At 39.5% G+C, this 16,342-nt stretch overlaps 1 protein-coding gene across 1 annotated transcript in view; it reads left to right on the top strand.

Annotated features, from left to right (window-relative positions):
* The window catches only part of MAP3K19 (mitogen-activated protein kinase kinase kinase 19), an 86,591-nt gene that overhangs the window by 39,296 nt on the left and 30,953 nt on the right, over positions 1-16,342 (top strand). The window contains exons 7-8 of the mRNA XM_037069700.1: positions 11,089-11,185; positions 14,911-14,989. Coding sequence (XP_036925595.1) covers positions 11,089-11,185; positions 14,911-14,989 — 176 coding nt within the window. The remainder of the gene's footprint in view (positions 1-11,088; positions 11,186-14,910; positions 14,990-16,342) is intronic.

Below are 16,342 nucleotides of genomic sequence, written 5' to 3'. Positions count from 1 at the left end.
TATCTTAGTTTTTATGTTATGTCTAAGAATATTTTTACTTGATTTGAGTCCTGGTTACAGAGTATGTTCAGTTTCTTTAAAAATCATTCATCTATATACTTATTAATATGTATACTTTTCTGAATGTATGCTGAACTTAAATTAAAAGGAATGGAAAAGAGAGAAACATACTTTCAAGTATCTGAGAATAATATGGTTTTCAACCTAAGACCTATATCCAGACAATATAAATCAAGCATTAGAGTTGAATAAATACACTTTCAGACACATAAACTCTCAAAAATGTTACTTCTCATAAACTCTTAATGGAATCTACTATGTGTTCTATTAAATTAAGGGAATAAATAAAAATAGAGGGAAAATTGGATCTGTGATTTAGAGAAAGAAGGAATAGGGAGGAATCATTGGTATAACAGAGAAGTCAAGCTCCAGATCTCAGATAGTCAGATAATTAGGTAGAAACACAGGAAATGGAGATTTCCAGGAATGAAATGGAACTGATGTGTTTAACCAAATGGGAAGACCATTGGAAGTTGGAAGATTTATCCATGAAAACGAATCATAAGAAAATGATTAGAAATTAGAAATAAAAACAATTAAAAATAAAAACAGAGTTTTGTGCAAAAAAAAAAAAAGTTATACAGAAAAGAAAGTGTAATCATACCATACTATATTGTCCTACTGTGTGGTACAATGCCTACATACTCTTAATTTGAACTTTGACTATTGACTTAAGATGGTAAATTTATTGGGAGGGTGAGGGTGGAAGATAAGAATATTGACTTGTCAACTACAATAATAAGTCAGTAGATAATGTCTCATTCTGATTCGTTAAAAAAATAACAGAGTAAGTATTTTCTAGAGATGTGGAAGAGAATACCAAAAGAAACAGTTAAAAGACTGGAAGTGGTTGTCTTAGAAGGAAAGGAAAGTAATGACCTTTTTGTTATGTCTCTTAACATTGTTTGAGTTTTTAAAAATGTCAAGCTTGATAAAATTAGAATAAACTAAGAAAAAAACACTATGGTATAGCCATACTGTAAAACACTATGCCATGGTCAAATTTATGTTTAGGGTATTTTCATCAGATAGAAAACCCCACAACAACACCATGTGCTGTGCACAAGGGTGTTGTTGTGTAAGAAAATGCACAGGAAAAGCTGTTCCCAGGAACTGCTAACTGAGGCTGGGCTGGGAGGGAAACTGAGGCTGGGCTGGGAGGGGAGGGGGCCTTGGGGCATGGATTGGGGTGACAGTTGAAGGGTTGTAAAAAGCAGTTTTCCTAGAATAGAATGAGAAACAAAACTTGATGTATGTTAAAAGAATGAGGCGAATTTGTACTGATTAAAATTAATGAAAAGTTACAAGTGGTTAAATAAGTACTGCTCTGAGGCATAGGGTGGGATGAAGTAGAATGGAAACTTTTATTTTTTAATATAAATGAATATTTTATCTTGGTGCATTTATACATTTTCTAAACAGGTTAGTATTAAAAAAAAATTCCTTCAGTATAGTGTTTCTCAAGACGGGGAGATTTCCTTGCCCAGGAGACATTGGCAATGTTTGGGGACATTTTTGATGTTACAACTGGATCAGAGGAGCTGTTGGCATTTAATGGGTAGAGGCCAGGAATATTGCTAAACATCCTATAATAAATTGGGCTGGCCCCACAGCAAAGAACTATTCAGCCACAAATGTCAATAGTGTTGAGGCTGAGAAACCCTGCTATATAGTGATTTTTTAAAAATCTTTATGGGCACTTTATTCAGATGGCCAGGGATCTGAGAAGATGGTGAGTTTGTACCCTAACAGTCCATCTTAAATTCCATTTTTAAATGGCCCTTTTTATAAGGAGAACAAAGTGTAGGTAAAGGGCTTGGAATTCAAGAAAAAGTTAACTGGATTTAAAAAACTGCAGCATTCTCACTCCAGGTGGTGGTCTTTAGCTGTGTCCTAGGCAGTGGGTGACCCACCCTGCAGTACCACAGCTCAGATACCATCCTGATTGCTTGCAATCCTCCTGAGCACAAAAGTGGAATTGTTTATGGTCTAGTGGAGTCAGGGTGGGTCATACCGTCAGTTCCTGGAACAATAGCTTTTACATGCATTGATTAGTAAACTTACTAGCTATTACCTAAACTAAAATTTCCAACTTTCAAGCCCCCCATCATTCGCCCACTGTTAGTTTAAACTACCTTGTATCTGTGAGATCAGTTTCATATGAAAGTACTTGTTTTGCTGTTGAGCACATTAAACCATCTGGTAGGGGGCTTAGGAATACACTTAATTGCAGATCCACATGAGGGGGTACACTGTATGCAACAGCAAGCTATGCTACTGAAAACAACAGCCACAAATGGTTCTGTAAGACCAGTAATACTAGGCAGCCAGGAGGTTAGTTTAGACCAATCAATACCAAAGAATCCCTCTCTCCATTACTTGCTTTTCTTTATGCTCTATGAGTGGTGAATTATCAGTCAGACTGAAACAGCAGAGTCCTTTAAATTCTTCATATCCAAGATTATGTCTTAAAAGGAGGTAGTCTATAGCTGCATGATTCTCTAATACTGCATCTCTGACAAGAACTCGTGCTACTTCTTGACTAATGGCACTGATGGCTTGTGAGGTGTCATTCAAAGCTTTTGCCATAACACAGACTAGCCTACTTACTTCTTCATTCAAATAGGTTACCATGGCTGGCATTACAAATATAGTCAAAGACACATATTCAGCAGGGCTAAAAAGGTGTAAATCACTGTTACAATCAGGTACAAGGGAGAGGTCCCATGAGCCAGATAGGGTGGGGCTTCTGGGCATAAACACTGTCAGTCTTCCCAGAGAGCATGTTCCCCCAGAGCTATTTGCTAGAACATAAGAATAAACAGCCCTTCCACATATTAGAAACCATGCTTTGGGCAATTTAACATGAGAAAAGGCGCAGGATACATCAGTGGTGGTGGTGCAGATCTTCACATCTGCTGAGTGCACAAAAGGGTTTTTAGTACAGTGGATAGAAGTTGCATGCTTGTTAGCTAGGGCCACATTAGCAAGCTTTAAGGAAAACATTTCCCTGTCCTTTAGAGTTACCACAGGTCCCCAGATATAAATATCAGAGTAGGTAATTTTCTTATTGATACGCTCAAACACAGTATAATTTTGAAGGCTTTCTAAGGGAGTACAAACACCTATGAGACATGAAGTGAAAACTTGTTCAGCATAAGTTCCTCCTGCAAGACAAAAGTCAGAAATGATTAGAACATTTTTTGCTAAGTGTACCCAAATATTTTCATCTCCTTTGAAAGGGATAAGATGTCCACAACACGGGGTTGAACAAAAAGTAATGAAAAGAACATAAGTCATTGTTTTTGAAAGATGACTTTCAGGTCTCCTTACTGTGTGGCAGTCCGTTGTTCCTCTGGTGCTTTCTTTGCTTGGGTGTGATGAATCCCAGGTTTTATTTCTGCCACTTTCACCGCAGTTAAAGTGGTGAGGAGTGTGTCCCGAGGTCCAATCCTGTAGTAGACTCTGTCACAACACTGAAGGTTGTATTGGTTTTGGCTACTAATATAACATAGTAATTGAAATAAAATATGTAAAGACAAATCTTTAAACTGAGTGTCAAGGATAAGAAATTGATAAACAAAGCACACTTAGGTTTGATTTTTTTGTTATATTTAAGCAATTTTCTTCTTGAAAAGGCCAAAAAAATCCTTTTTATATTAATGCAGTTCTTTTTGTGTCACGTTAAGTTTTTATTGACCTTTTTCTTATGGTTGAAGTAACTCTGAACTCAAATCTGAGAGAGAAATATTCTTTCACTGTTGAACTTGCCTTTTCTTTCCGAGGGCTTTCTCTAGAGTTTAAATTACAAAACCAAAGGTCCTCCTTCACTTCTTTTCCTTGAATGAAAGCACACTTTTCTTTTTGGTTGTCTGCAGTAGACTTTTATAGCTGACACATACAAGCGGATGCCTTGTTTGTAGGATTGTTCCTAGAAGCTCTTTGTAGATTTTCCCAATCCTTTTTTGTCTAAGAAGAATCTATTTTCTGAATTTAATCATGTATGATTTCTGTTTTTAATGTTGACAATACTTTTATTTTTTGAATATATTTTATTGCTCATGCTATTACAGTTGTCCCAATATTCCCTCTTTGCCCCCCTCTAACTGGTACCCCTATTCCCACTTGCATTCCCCCTTACCCCTCAGTTCATGTCCACGAGTGATGCATCTAAGTTCTTTGGCTTCTCCATTTCCTGTGCTATTGTTAACCTTCCCCTGTCTATGTTGTACCTACCAATTCATATTTCTTTCTTTTTTTTAAAGATTTTATTTATTTATCTTTAGAGGGGAAGGGAAGGAGAGAGGGAGAGAAACAACAATGTATGGTTGCCTTTCCTGCGTCCCCTGCTGGGAATTGGCCTGCAGGGAACTGGCCTGCAGCCCAGGCATGTGCCCTGACTGGGAATCGACCGCGATCATCTGAGTTGCAGGCCCGCGCTCAATCCACTGAGCTACACCAGCCAGGGACCAATTCATATTTCTTAATCCCAACACCTTTTCTCCCATTCTCACCCTTCCCCCTCCTAGCTGCTAACCCTCCAAATGATCTCCTTATTTGTGATTCTGTTTCTTTTCTGTTTCCTTAGCTTGTTTTTTAGATTCAATTGTTGACAGTTTTGAATTTACCACCATTTTACTTTTCATAGTTTTGACCTTCTTTTTCTTGAATAAGTTCTTTAGTATTTCATATAATAAGGGCTTGGTGAAGATGAACTCCTTTAGCTTTACCTTCTCTGGGAAGTACTTTATCTGCTCTTCCATTCTAAATGATAGCTTTGCTGGATAGAGTAGTCTAGGTTGTAGGTCCTTGCTTTTCATCACTTTGAATACTTCTTGCCAGTCCATTCTAGTGTGCCAAGTTTCTTTTGAGAAATCAGCTGACAGTCTCATGGGAACTCCTCTGTAGGTAACTGTCTCCTTTTCTCTTGCTGCTTTTATGATTCTCTCTTTACCTTTAACCTTTGGCACTTTAATTATGATGTGTGGCCCTTTTTGGGTCCAACTGGTTTGGGACTCTTTGTGCTTCCTAGATTTGGATGTCTATTTCCTTCACCAAATTAAGGAAGCTTTCCTTTGTTATTTTTTCAAATAAGTTTTCAATTTCTTGCTCTTTTTCTTTTCCTTCTGGCACCCCTACAATTGGAATATTGAGGTTTTCCCAGAGGCTCCTTAGCTTATCCTTGCTTTTTTGGATTATTTTTCTTCTTGCTGTCCTGATTAAACATTTTTTTCTTCCTTATATTCCAAATTATTGACTTGATTCTTGGCTTCATCCACTCCACTGTTGGTTCCCTTTAAATTTTTCTTTATTTCACTTAGTGTAAACTTCATTTCTGCCTGGGTCTTTTTTGTGCTATTGAAGTACCCAATGAGTTCCTTGAGTACGCTGATAACCAATATTTTGAACTCTGCATCTGATAGATTGCTTATCTCCATTTTGTTTAGCCTTTTTCTGAAGTGTAGATCTGTTCTTTCATTTGGGCCATATTACTTTGTCTCCTAAGTTTGGCAGCCTCTCTGTGTTTCTTTCTGTGTATTAGATAGAATTGCTTTGACTCCCTGTCTTAGTTGTATGACCTATTGTAGAAAAGCACACCTGTAAGTCAGATGGGGCACAGCCTTAGGTAATCGCCAGTGTGGGTTAACCCATGTGCTTCAGGTAGATGGAGTCTCTGATACGGTGTCACTGCTCTGTGGCTCTATGTGGAGGAGGCCTCAGAAAAGGGACAGTGCCACTGTCTGGCCTCAGGAAGCTGTCCCTGGCACTGGCCCTGATACTAGACCCTTCAATTTCTCCCCATATGTCACTGGTGCCCCTCCAGCTGCTGCCCCAGTGCTGGAGCCCAGATAGAGTGAATCTGTGTACGTCTTAAGCTTGTTGTAGGACGTTTAAGAGAGACTCCTGAGAATCCCACCATTTCAACCCCACTTGTTTTTACAGCCAGAAGTTATCAGGACTTATCTTCATGGCACTGGGTTGGGTGGTCTGATATGGGGATGGGATCCTTCACTCCCAAGGTGTAAACTTTATTTCTGCCTGGGTTTTTCTGCCTGCCCCTCTCAATTTTTATTCATTCACGTTCTGAGTCTCTTCATCTCCGTGCCTGTCTGTGTGTCTTCCCACTTTCTCCTGTCCTACCTGTCTGCATGAATGTGAATTATTTCATTTCTTGATTGTCAGACTCCCAGACAGCTTGGTTTTCTGACGATCCTGAGTGATAGTTGTTTCAGTTTAGTTGCCATTTTTGCTGTGGTTATGCAAGGAGGTGAGCTGTGTTTGCCTATACTTCCATCTTGACTCTAAGCCTCTAATTATGCATGATTTCAATGCCTTTTCTCTTCTGTATGTTTAGCATTCTATTGTTTGTAGATGAGAATGCTGTTCTATTCCCGATCTACTGTCACCTCCTACATTATTGTCAATGGTTTATGAAAATCATTTGTATTTGGGGTGTGCTAGTCTAATTCTTTTTTTCCTTCATTCACAATTGAGTGTCATTATTTCAATTTTCTTCCTTGTGACACTTAAGAACATGTTAAAGGCTTTCATACTTAGCATTCTAAAGGGAATTAGAAAATTCTAAGCTGTTTTTGTGTGAGTCTTCATTTCATGTCAGCCTTCAAAGTAGATGTCATTCCCTACACCCTTTTTGTTTGTGATGCTTATGGTTTTCAGTTTATTCGAAAAAGAAAAAAATTTTAAGCACTTGTAGGTAACACAGTTTTTTAAATATTTTCCTATGCAAAGCTTATAAATTAGGTTTTAGTATCCTTTTTCTGAAATTTTCTCATTGTTTTCTTTTTTTCTGGCATTTGTTGAGATTCTTTATTTTGAACTTTTCATGGTAGCAAGAAAGCAGAGGTGTTAAGAGGTCTGGACCCAGACTTCAGAGTCTCGGTGTGAATGGTGCACCACTGGCTAGCTATGTGACTTTGGGTAAGTAACTTAACTCCTCTGGGCCTCATTGTAAAAAGAAGAAAGTCGGTCCTGCCTTTAGAATTGTTGCGAGGATTAAATTAGTTAATACATGGAGTGTGCACACAACAGTGTCTGGCACTGCGTATGCACATTTCAGTAATCGTTATGCATGTCATAGACAGGCATGCTCACACTCTGCATCTTCCAACTTTTCATAAAGGTCAATAAGCATCTGAGACTATCTCCAACTTTCTTCCTAAACAAAGTATGCGCATTCAAACAACAGTAAGATAACCAATTCTATACATTATTAATACATTACTACAAATGAAAAGTGACGATTGATAAGGGAGAAGATCAAATGAAAGACACACAAGCACAGTTAGTGGAGCGAAAGTGTAAAGCAGTGTGTGTAAAAAAATACCTTAAAAGTTTTATACTCTCTGGACCAATAATCCCATATCTAGGAATCTACTGTAAAGAAATTATGCAATATTAGAGTACTAATTTCCAAGATGTTCATAGCACTACGTGTAATAACAAAGAATTAAAAACTGCCTAATGTGCATCCTAGGCCTTATGTGGTGAGACTCTTGATGCTGATAGATATTTATTGAGGGAAATTAAAAATTCCATTAAAATTACATTTGTTTAGTCAATTGGTGTGCAATTTATGCTTATCTTAAGATATAAAATTATATGGTGCAGCTCTATTTTTTAATTCTTAGGAAAAAAGAGAGAGGGAATGTAATTGTTAACCATTTTTAACAGTATTAATAACAATTGTTGACAATATTTTTTATTTTTAGAATTATAGGTGATTTTTCTCCTGCTTTTAAAAAAAGACTATTTTGTGTTTCCACATATGCTAAAAAAGAGGGCCTTGGTTCAGTTTGATTGGAGGGAGAAGAAATTTGCCAGATGGTGGTGGAAGTTTCGAAATGCAGAGAAGGATGGGGAGGGAAGTGGACAACAGTCTCAGCCTGGGCAGCCAGTCAGGCGGCCCATCTGCCACAGGCAACAGGTGGCCTGAGTAGCCACTCAAGTTCTGCAGAAAGTAGAAAATACTTCTAAAAGCATGATTTGCTGCATAAAATTAAGGTTAACAACTAAATTATTATGATTGAATACCTAAACTGTTGTTTATGGTAGTATAAATGGTGGTTTTATTTCATGATTTTCTACAATTAAAATGAACAAAGTGAAAAAAAAATTCCCATGCTTTTTTTGGTAAGTAATGAATGCCAGAGGCTTTGCCATAGACTGCCTGCTTGTCCAACAGGCGCCTGTATTTAGGGCAAAGACCTTCATCCAACAGTTTCCTTAAATAGGTGGTCACTCAGATCGGAGAAGCCAGAGAGCGAACTGTAATGTCCAGCATGTGATGGGGTATCGTGGCCACCACTTGCATCTCTTGCTGTTCTCAACGTTGGATAGGGAAAAATCGCCAGCAACAACTTCTAATGATGGAAACTATCAACAACAATGAATTCCAATAAGCAAGCATTTCTTCTCTAGAGAGTTTGGAGAAATTTTTATGAATCAAGTTGTTTCTCAACCATGTTTTTCAGCATAATGATGATTACTTTCTAGAGGGTAAAAAGGAAGTGTGAGAGGTTGCATGCTGTGATTTGATCAGAAAGCTGGCAGAGTGAAACTTGCCTCCATTCAGTCTAGGGTCCTGTCTGTAGCTTCCATTCGGGATTCGGGACAGGGATTTCCACCTGCAGCACTTGTGAGTGATGTTCCAGGAAGGGATTTGGGAAAAGATCATGTTCCTTTGGGATTGTTCACTGTGACAGTGGCCAAAGATTCTTTCCAGTTCCCTACCCAGATGGAACTCCTGGCAGCTTGGAAGTCTGGATGCTGACGTGATAAAGTATAACATACTGAATTTCTATGTGTGTATGTAATTTCAGCTTTGATCATAATTTTTTAAAAATATATTTTATTGATTATGCCATTACAGTTGTCCCATTTCCCCCTTCATTCCCCTCCATCCTGTACACCCTCTCCCCCCATTCCCCCCATTTAGTTCATGTCCATGGGTCATAAGTTCTTTAGCTTCTACATTTCCCACACTACTATTGCTCTTCTCCTGTCTGTTTTCTCCCCACTGTCTATGCTACTTATTCTCTGTGCCTTCTCCCCCCTTCTCCTCCTCCCACTCCCCTGTTGCTAACCTTCCATGTGATCTCCATTTCTATGGTTCTGCTCCTGATCTAGCTGTCCTCTTAGTTTGCTTTTGTTTTAGATGTGGTTGTTAATAACTGTGAATTTGCTGTCCTTTCACTGTTCATATTTTTTATCTTCTTTTTCTTAGATAAGTCCCTTTAACATTTCATATAATAAGGGCTTGGTAACGATGGACTCTTTAACTTGACCTTATCTGAGAAGCACTTCATCTGTCCTTCCATTCTAAATGAAAGTTTTGCTTGATAGAGCAATCTTGGCTGTAGGTCTTTGGTTTTCATGACTTGGAATACTTCTTTCCAGCCCCTTCTTGCCTGGAAGGTCTCTTTGGAGAAATCAGCTGACAGTCTTATGGGAACTCCTTTGTAGGTGACTGTTTCCTTATCTCTTGCAGCTTCTAGAATTCTCTCCTTCATTTTAATCTTGGCTAATGTAATTATGATGTGCCTTGGTGTGTTCCTCCTTGGGTCCACCTTCTTTGGGAGTCTCTGAGCTTCCTACACTTCCTGGAAGTCTATTTCCTTTGCCAGACTGGGAAGTTCTCCTTTATTATTTGTTCAGATAAGTTTTCCACTCGTGGCTGTTTCTTTCCCCGTTCTGGTACCCCTATAATTCGGATGTTGGAGCGTTTAAAGATGTCCTGGAGGTTCCTAAGCCTCTCCTCATATTTTTGAATTCTTGTTTCTTCATTCTTTTCTGTTTGGTCATTTCTTTCTTCCTTCTGGTCCACTCCATTGATCTGAGTCCCAGTTTCCTTCCCATCACTATTGGTTCCCTGTGCATTTTGGTTCATTTCCCTTAGTTTAGCCTTCATTTGTTCCTCTAATTTGTGACCAAAATCAAACAGTTCTGTGAGCATCCTGATCACCAGTATTTTGAACTTTGCATCTGATAGGTTGGCTATCTCTTGGTCACTTAAAAGTATTGGCTCTGGGGCTTTGATTTGTTCTTCTGTTTGAGCCATAATTTTTTTGCCTGGTCACAACTGTTTGTATGAGGGGCGGAGCCTTAGGTGTTTACCAGGGCAGGGCAACCCAGTTGCAGGGTTGTGATGCTGTATGTGTAGGGTCAGAGAGGGAATAATGGTGCTTGCTTTGCTCTCTCTTGAATTTCAGTCCCTTCTGCTGCTTCCCACAAATAAATTAGGCTCTTCTGGTGCTGGTTCCTGGGTAGGTAGGTTTGTATATACTCTAGGACTCTGTGGGTCTCTCCAATGAACTCTCCTGTGAGGCTGGGAGTCTCTCCTGGCACCTCAATCCCCCAAGTTTTTTCTTTTTTTAATTTACATTCCCCACAAGTTTTTTCAATCTGTGCTTTTAAGCGTTATTTCTCATTGCTGGGACCCTGGGTTGTGCGGTCTTTCTCACTGCCCGTTTATTTCCTGGTTTATCTGAGCACAAACATGTGTCTGTGGTCAGCCAACAGCCTTGCGCATCACTCGGTTTTCTCATTTCCTCCCCGCACCTGGGTCTGCCAACCACCGCTTTTTACTGCTGCCACCCGTCTCCGCCGCCGCCGCCATCTCTGCCCCTCTTGCTGCTCTGGATGAATGGTTCGTTGTTGTTGAACTTTGGTACAGTTCAATTTTCTGTCTGTTCTGGTTGTGTTTTTGTTTCTAAATCTTTATTGTCCTTAAATTTGGTTGTGCGAGGAGGCACAGTATTTCCACTTATGCCTCCATCTTGGCCAGAAGTGATCTTCATTTTTGATTATGTAATTAACCACATCTCTGTCTGTCTGAGCCTGGTGTTCTGGGGGTAGATACTTTCCTGTTATTTTAGTCCTAGATACTTTACCCTGTTTAAAAGGAGTCCACAGTGTGCAACTTCAGCCTAGAAAAGTCAACATTCACTCTTCAAAAATATATATATATAGCACATTGAATAACTGAGTTCCTATTTTATGACGTTTCAGGAATTTGACCAAGATGACGACTGCAGTCACGTCATATGGGTTACTGAAGGAGGAGGTCCAGGTGGTGATGGGCCAGATTGGCAGCCCAGCACAGAAGGTATGTAGGCTTCTGTCCTTGAAGTATTTACAAAGATAATGTGGAAGATAATGTGGATTGTTTGGATTTCGCCCACATTTCAGAAGCACTCGGTGCAGAACTTTGAAAACACAGAAAAGCACAAAGGGACTAGAAAAACTTTTATAATTCTGTCCTCTGCTAAATGGCATTCCTCTGGTGTCCCTCCTCTCTACCCCGTTTCATCTCGACCAGCCATTTTATGCTCTTTTCCGTCTTGTTTGATATCTCCCCCTGCTTCACCCCCGCTCCTCACCCCATTTCTTTCCTCACAGACTCTTCCACCAGCAACAAGGATCTGCCTGTCCCTCTCAGAACCAGGTGTTTGTTCATCAGCTGTTGTCCCAGAGCTTCTCCCTTGAGGGAAAGATGCAAACTGAACAAGGCACTAGAGCTCCAAGTCTTAGTCTTTTATCCTATAAGGCCACAAGTCTGGAATTTTCCAGAACAACAACTCATTCCAAATACATTTTGCTGTCATATCTTTAATTAAGTGTGCTTGCATTTAACAGACCACATGGCATTTGCAAATTTTTGCTTCAGAAAATGCTATACTCACCATAGCATTACATTGGTCTATCATGTTCACCTTTAAACTTCTTAAATTAAATGTTTGTTCATACTGTGCAATTTCTCTCTGGCAATTTTCTGACTTCCATTTCTAACACGCCAGGGAAGCTGCCCCCTTGGATGTCTTTTTTTCTCTCCAGATTGCCAGTCAAGCCACTGTTTCCTCTGGCCCCTTGTGCGATGCTGCCCTCTGCTGGGCATTCTTCTCAATCTCACTTGGAATCTCTTCCCAGGCTGAGGGTCTAGAATAATTTAGTAACATTTGAAATTATTAATGCCATGAACCCTGAAAGACCTTATTGAAATAAACAAATCCTGGTCCCTTTCCAAACAGTCCTTGTGATTCGCCTTTGACTTTCAAGGATTCAAAGCCAAGTTCTCAGATACCCAGTTGTGTCCCAAGCACCTTCCAAGAGGTTAAATTCACTTACCCTGCTCAGTTTGGAGATGACTTGCCATTTGAAGTACTAGGAATTCTTCAAAGAATTCTTTCTTTTAAGTCAATTTGTAACATTTTAGATTTTCATATAGAAGCCATAACGCTTGTGCAGCACCTCCACTAAGCTCTTGTGGTTTTAAGCTCCGAAATTTTGGGTTATTAAAAGAAACATTTGTTTTCAAATTTTCTTCTCATGGTTGATAAAGTCTTCTGTTGAACTAGTTACTCTTTTCAGTTGCAAAGTCTAAAATAAAAATGTTTTTGGCATTACTGCGCACTGCATTCATCTTAGATATCAGTACATCTTTTTAAATCCCATTACATGTTGCGTCTAACATCCTCCAAGTGTTTAGTGTTTGAAGTGCTGCACACCTTGTGAAGACCTTACGTATGTGCCATAGGGCTGATTGTCCTGTTGTGGATATACACACTTAGTCAGTTAGCTTATATCTGTTTGTCCACTGTAGTATTTTATTAACGGGATCATCACTAAAATATATACATATCTCCATGTCTGGATCACTCCCATAGACTTTAACGACTAGAGTTCCTACACATCGCATTTGCTTCAATAGAGGCTCTTCCAGATGGTAATATGTAAATTACAATTTTTAGACTCCAAAACAACCCCTCATCTCTTTCCTTAGTATAAAAATCTTTTATTCCTCAGTCAGCTGTTTTCTCAGAACATAACAGATACAAACCTTGTAGATGGCAAATTAAATGTGTAAAATTGCTTTTTTCATGAGTGATTAAGAACCTACTTCCTGAAATTATGGGACTTAAATTTTTTATACTACAGTGTATATCTATCAAGATTCTTAGTTGCAAATAATAGAATCCTCTGTAGCTGAGTTAAAAGGAAGGTTTGAAAAGATATTAGAACATTGAAAAGCCAAAGGAGAAGAACAGACTGTAGGTTGTGTTTGCAGAAAGAATTCTCATAACTGCACCTCAGAAGCGGCTGCTGCTGACCCGGATCGTGCCCCCTCCGCCCCAGTGGGGGGGGGGCTGCTTCCAAGTCAGGCTCGACTCTCCGTGCTGCCGCCTCGGCAGAAAGGAAGCCTTATCTTTCTCCATGTAAATTATGTGAACCCATTTCTCAAGTTATTTCCCTGAATGGTGGCAGCAAAGGAGGCTGGAAAAAGGTAGTTTTTGAAAATTCTTTGTTGAGATTTATGATTTCAGAAATTATCAAAACATGGAGAAGTGATCAAAATATTTTGAACCTTGATACCCATCAATTTAAGAACAAGCAGAAAACAGGAAAGTGAGACTTTTCAGGACAAAATAATTTTTCTTTAATGAATGAATGAAGCTTGGCTAACTCTTGTTTTCATTTTAATGATGGCCTGTACATTACAAATTAACAATCATTTTTAGGCTATGTGAATGTCATTTTTACCACTTTTGTGAAGAAAATGTTTCTGCTTATGTTTAAACATTGTCTTTTAGTTTTTCCACTGTAACAGTTTCTAGTGGGGTTAAGTTATACCTTCTCGTGTAGGAAGAGGCACTCAGGCGCAAATGATTTATTTTTACATAGGACAATGCATTATCTTTCCTGGCCCACTGGGTTGGTTCCAAGTCTCCCACAGACATTCACAGTGTTTGAGAGGCGAAGCAGAACACATTTGTATGTTCGCACCTGATTTCAGAGTCAGCACGTTTCATAATTTCTTTTCCCACATAGGACCAATAAATTAAGGGGCCCATTAGCTTTTAACAATTTCATAAAAAGCAGGTATTTCTTATACCTGCTTATTGTATCTTTGTTCTTTGGTGTGAAAAAGAAATCAACCAATTAACAGACTTTTGAACACATTAAATTTGCTTTAAAATCTTCTAGTTTTGTTAGTCCTCAATAATTGTAAAAATTGTCGTTCTTAAGAAGATGTTCTCATGAGTACACTGCGTGGTTCTCTAGGTTCCATAGCGAAGTACTAACTGCACCCTGCCTCTGAAATCCTTTTCACTGGCAGTTATTAGGAGTGGATGCTGTGTGTTTCCTTACTTTCCACATACTAGTTAGGTTTTTGTGCTCCAGGATGATTACACAAACATTATGAAAGACATCCATCTTCCTTTCTAGTGTGAGGGTGGCCCAGATCATGCCCCACGACCTCATGGTATCAGCTTCCTCTTTCCTAAAATGAAAGGCTCACAGCAGCTTTTTTAGTTCTATTTGTTTCACATGGTGTTGTAAGCAAGCATCGATTCTGTAAATTGGAACTTTCTATTTTAAGGGTTATACTCAGAATCATTCCATGGAATTGGACAGGAGATCACCAGAATTACAAATATGAGCAAGTTCCCATGGAAATACATAAATTATCCCATTTAATTCTCATGGCAGTCCTCCAAAGGAGTTGTTTTCAGTTACACTTTGCAGAGCGAGCCAAGTTTTTTCTATTCTAGGGACAGCATTGCTCACAGTGAAACTTTATTTTACATTTGGAAAGTTTTGTTACACACACACACACACACATATATTGCTCTTCAAGCAAGCATTTACTTATGACCTATCATGTGCTGAACAGGAAAGATACAAACATGGCTAAACCTCCTGGTTAATTCCACTCTGTAATCATTAAGAATACATAGAGCAGCCAAATAACCAAAAATAACGTCTTCTTTTCGTTGCCATCAGAATTCATTGCTTTCTCCTTTTTTCTACTGTTGTCATACATTTCTGTAGGTATAGAGAATGTTGTTATGTTTCCAAGAGATGGACATCACCCCCAGAAAATGAGCCAAGAAGATATAAAAGAAAACAAGTAAGGAATATTCTTTGAAGTGTTAGATTGAAATTTAAGTATGAAATCATACTTGTGTTGTGGCCTACGTTTTTAGCAAGGCAACCAAAAAGAAAAAAAAAGCTACTTCCGGCCAAGATGGAGAAGTAGGTAGACACACTGTGCCTCCTGACACAACCAAAATAAGGACAACAACAATTTAAAAACAAAAAACAACCAGTACTGCCCTGGCTGGCGTAGCTCAGTGGATTGAGCTGCAAACCACACGATCGCGGTTCGATTCCCAGTCAGGGCACATGCCTGGGTTGCAGGCTGGTTCCTTGCAGGCTAACTACCAGCAGGGGACGCACAAAAGGCAACCATACATTGATGTTTCTCTCCCTCTCTCCTTCCTCTCTAAAGATAAATAAATAAATAAAATCTTAAAAAAAAAACAACCAAAAAAAAACCCAGTACTGACAGAACACTGAACTATATGGAAGTCCGACAGCCAAGGAGTTAAAGAAGAAACATCCATCCAGACTGGTAGGAGGGGCAGAGAAGGGCAGCTGGGAGGAGAGAACTCATGGGAAGTTGTCATCTGTCAGACCCGGGCGAGGCAGCGGATTGTGTAGCAGGTGGTCACACATTCACATGTGGATGAACCAGGAGGAATACCTGGGGAGCGAGACAGACCTCACAACCCCAGGCTCTAGCACAGGGAAATAAAGCCTCAAACCACCAATTGAAAACACCAGTAGGGGTTGAAGCAGCAGAGGGAGAAACTCCCAGCCTCACAGGAGAGTTTGTTGCAGAGACCCACAGGGTCCTAGAACGTATACAAGCCCACCCACCCAGAAATGAGCACCAGAAGGGCCCACTTTTCTTGTGGGTAGTGGGGGAAGTAAATGAAATGTGGCAGAGAGTGTAGCAAACACCACCGTTCCCACTGGACCCCTCTTCCTCAGACAACTTCACCGCACAGCAACATGGGCTGCCCTGTCCAGGTGAACACCTAAGGCTCCGCCCCTTATACATAGCTGGTGAGCCGAGAGAGAAAAAAGGCTCAAATGGAAGAACAGATCAAAGCTCCAAAACAAAAATACAACTAGGTGACAAAGAGATAACCAACCTATCAGATGCACAGTTCAAAATACTGGTAATCAGGATGCTTACAGGATTGGTTGAATTTGTTTGCAAATTAGATGAAAAAATGAAGGCAATCCCAAGTGAAATAAAGGAAAATGTACAGGGAAAAACAGTGATGGGGAGGAACCTGGGACTCAAATCAATGGTGTGAACCAGAAGGAAGGAAGAAACATTCAACCAGAGAAGAATGAAGAAACAAGGATTCAGAAAAATGAGAAGAGGCTTAGGAATCTCCAGGACATCTTT

The sequence above is a fragment of the Sturnira hondurensis genome, unplaced genomic scaffold (assembly GCF_014824575.4).
Source record: "Sturnira hondurensis isolate 20B ecotype Veracruz unplaced genomic scaffold, ASM1482457v3 Scaffold0000256, whole genome shotgun sequence".
NCBI classification, from domain to species: domain Eukaryota; kingdom Metazoa; phylum Chordata; class Mammalia; order Chiroptera; family Phyllostomidae; genus Sturnira; species Sturnira hondurensis.
Note: the sequence above shows the minus strand (reverse complement) of the source record. Positions and strands in the feature narration are given on the sequence as shown.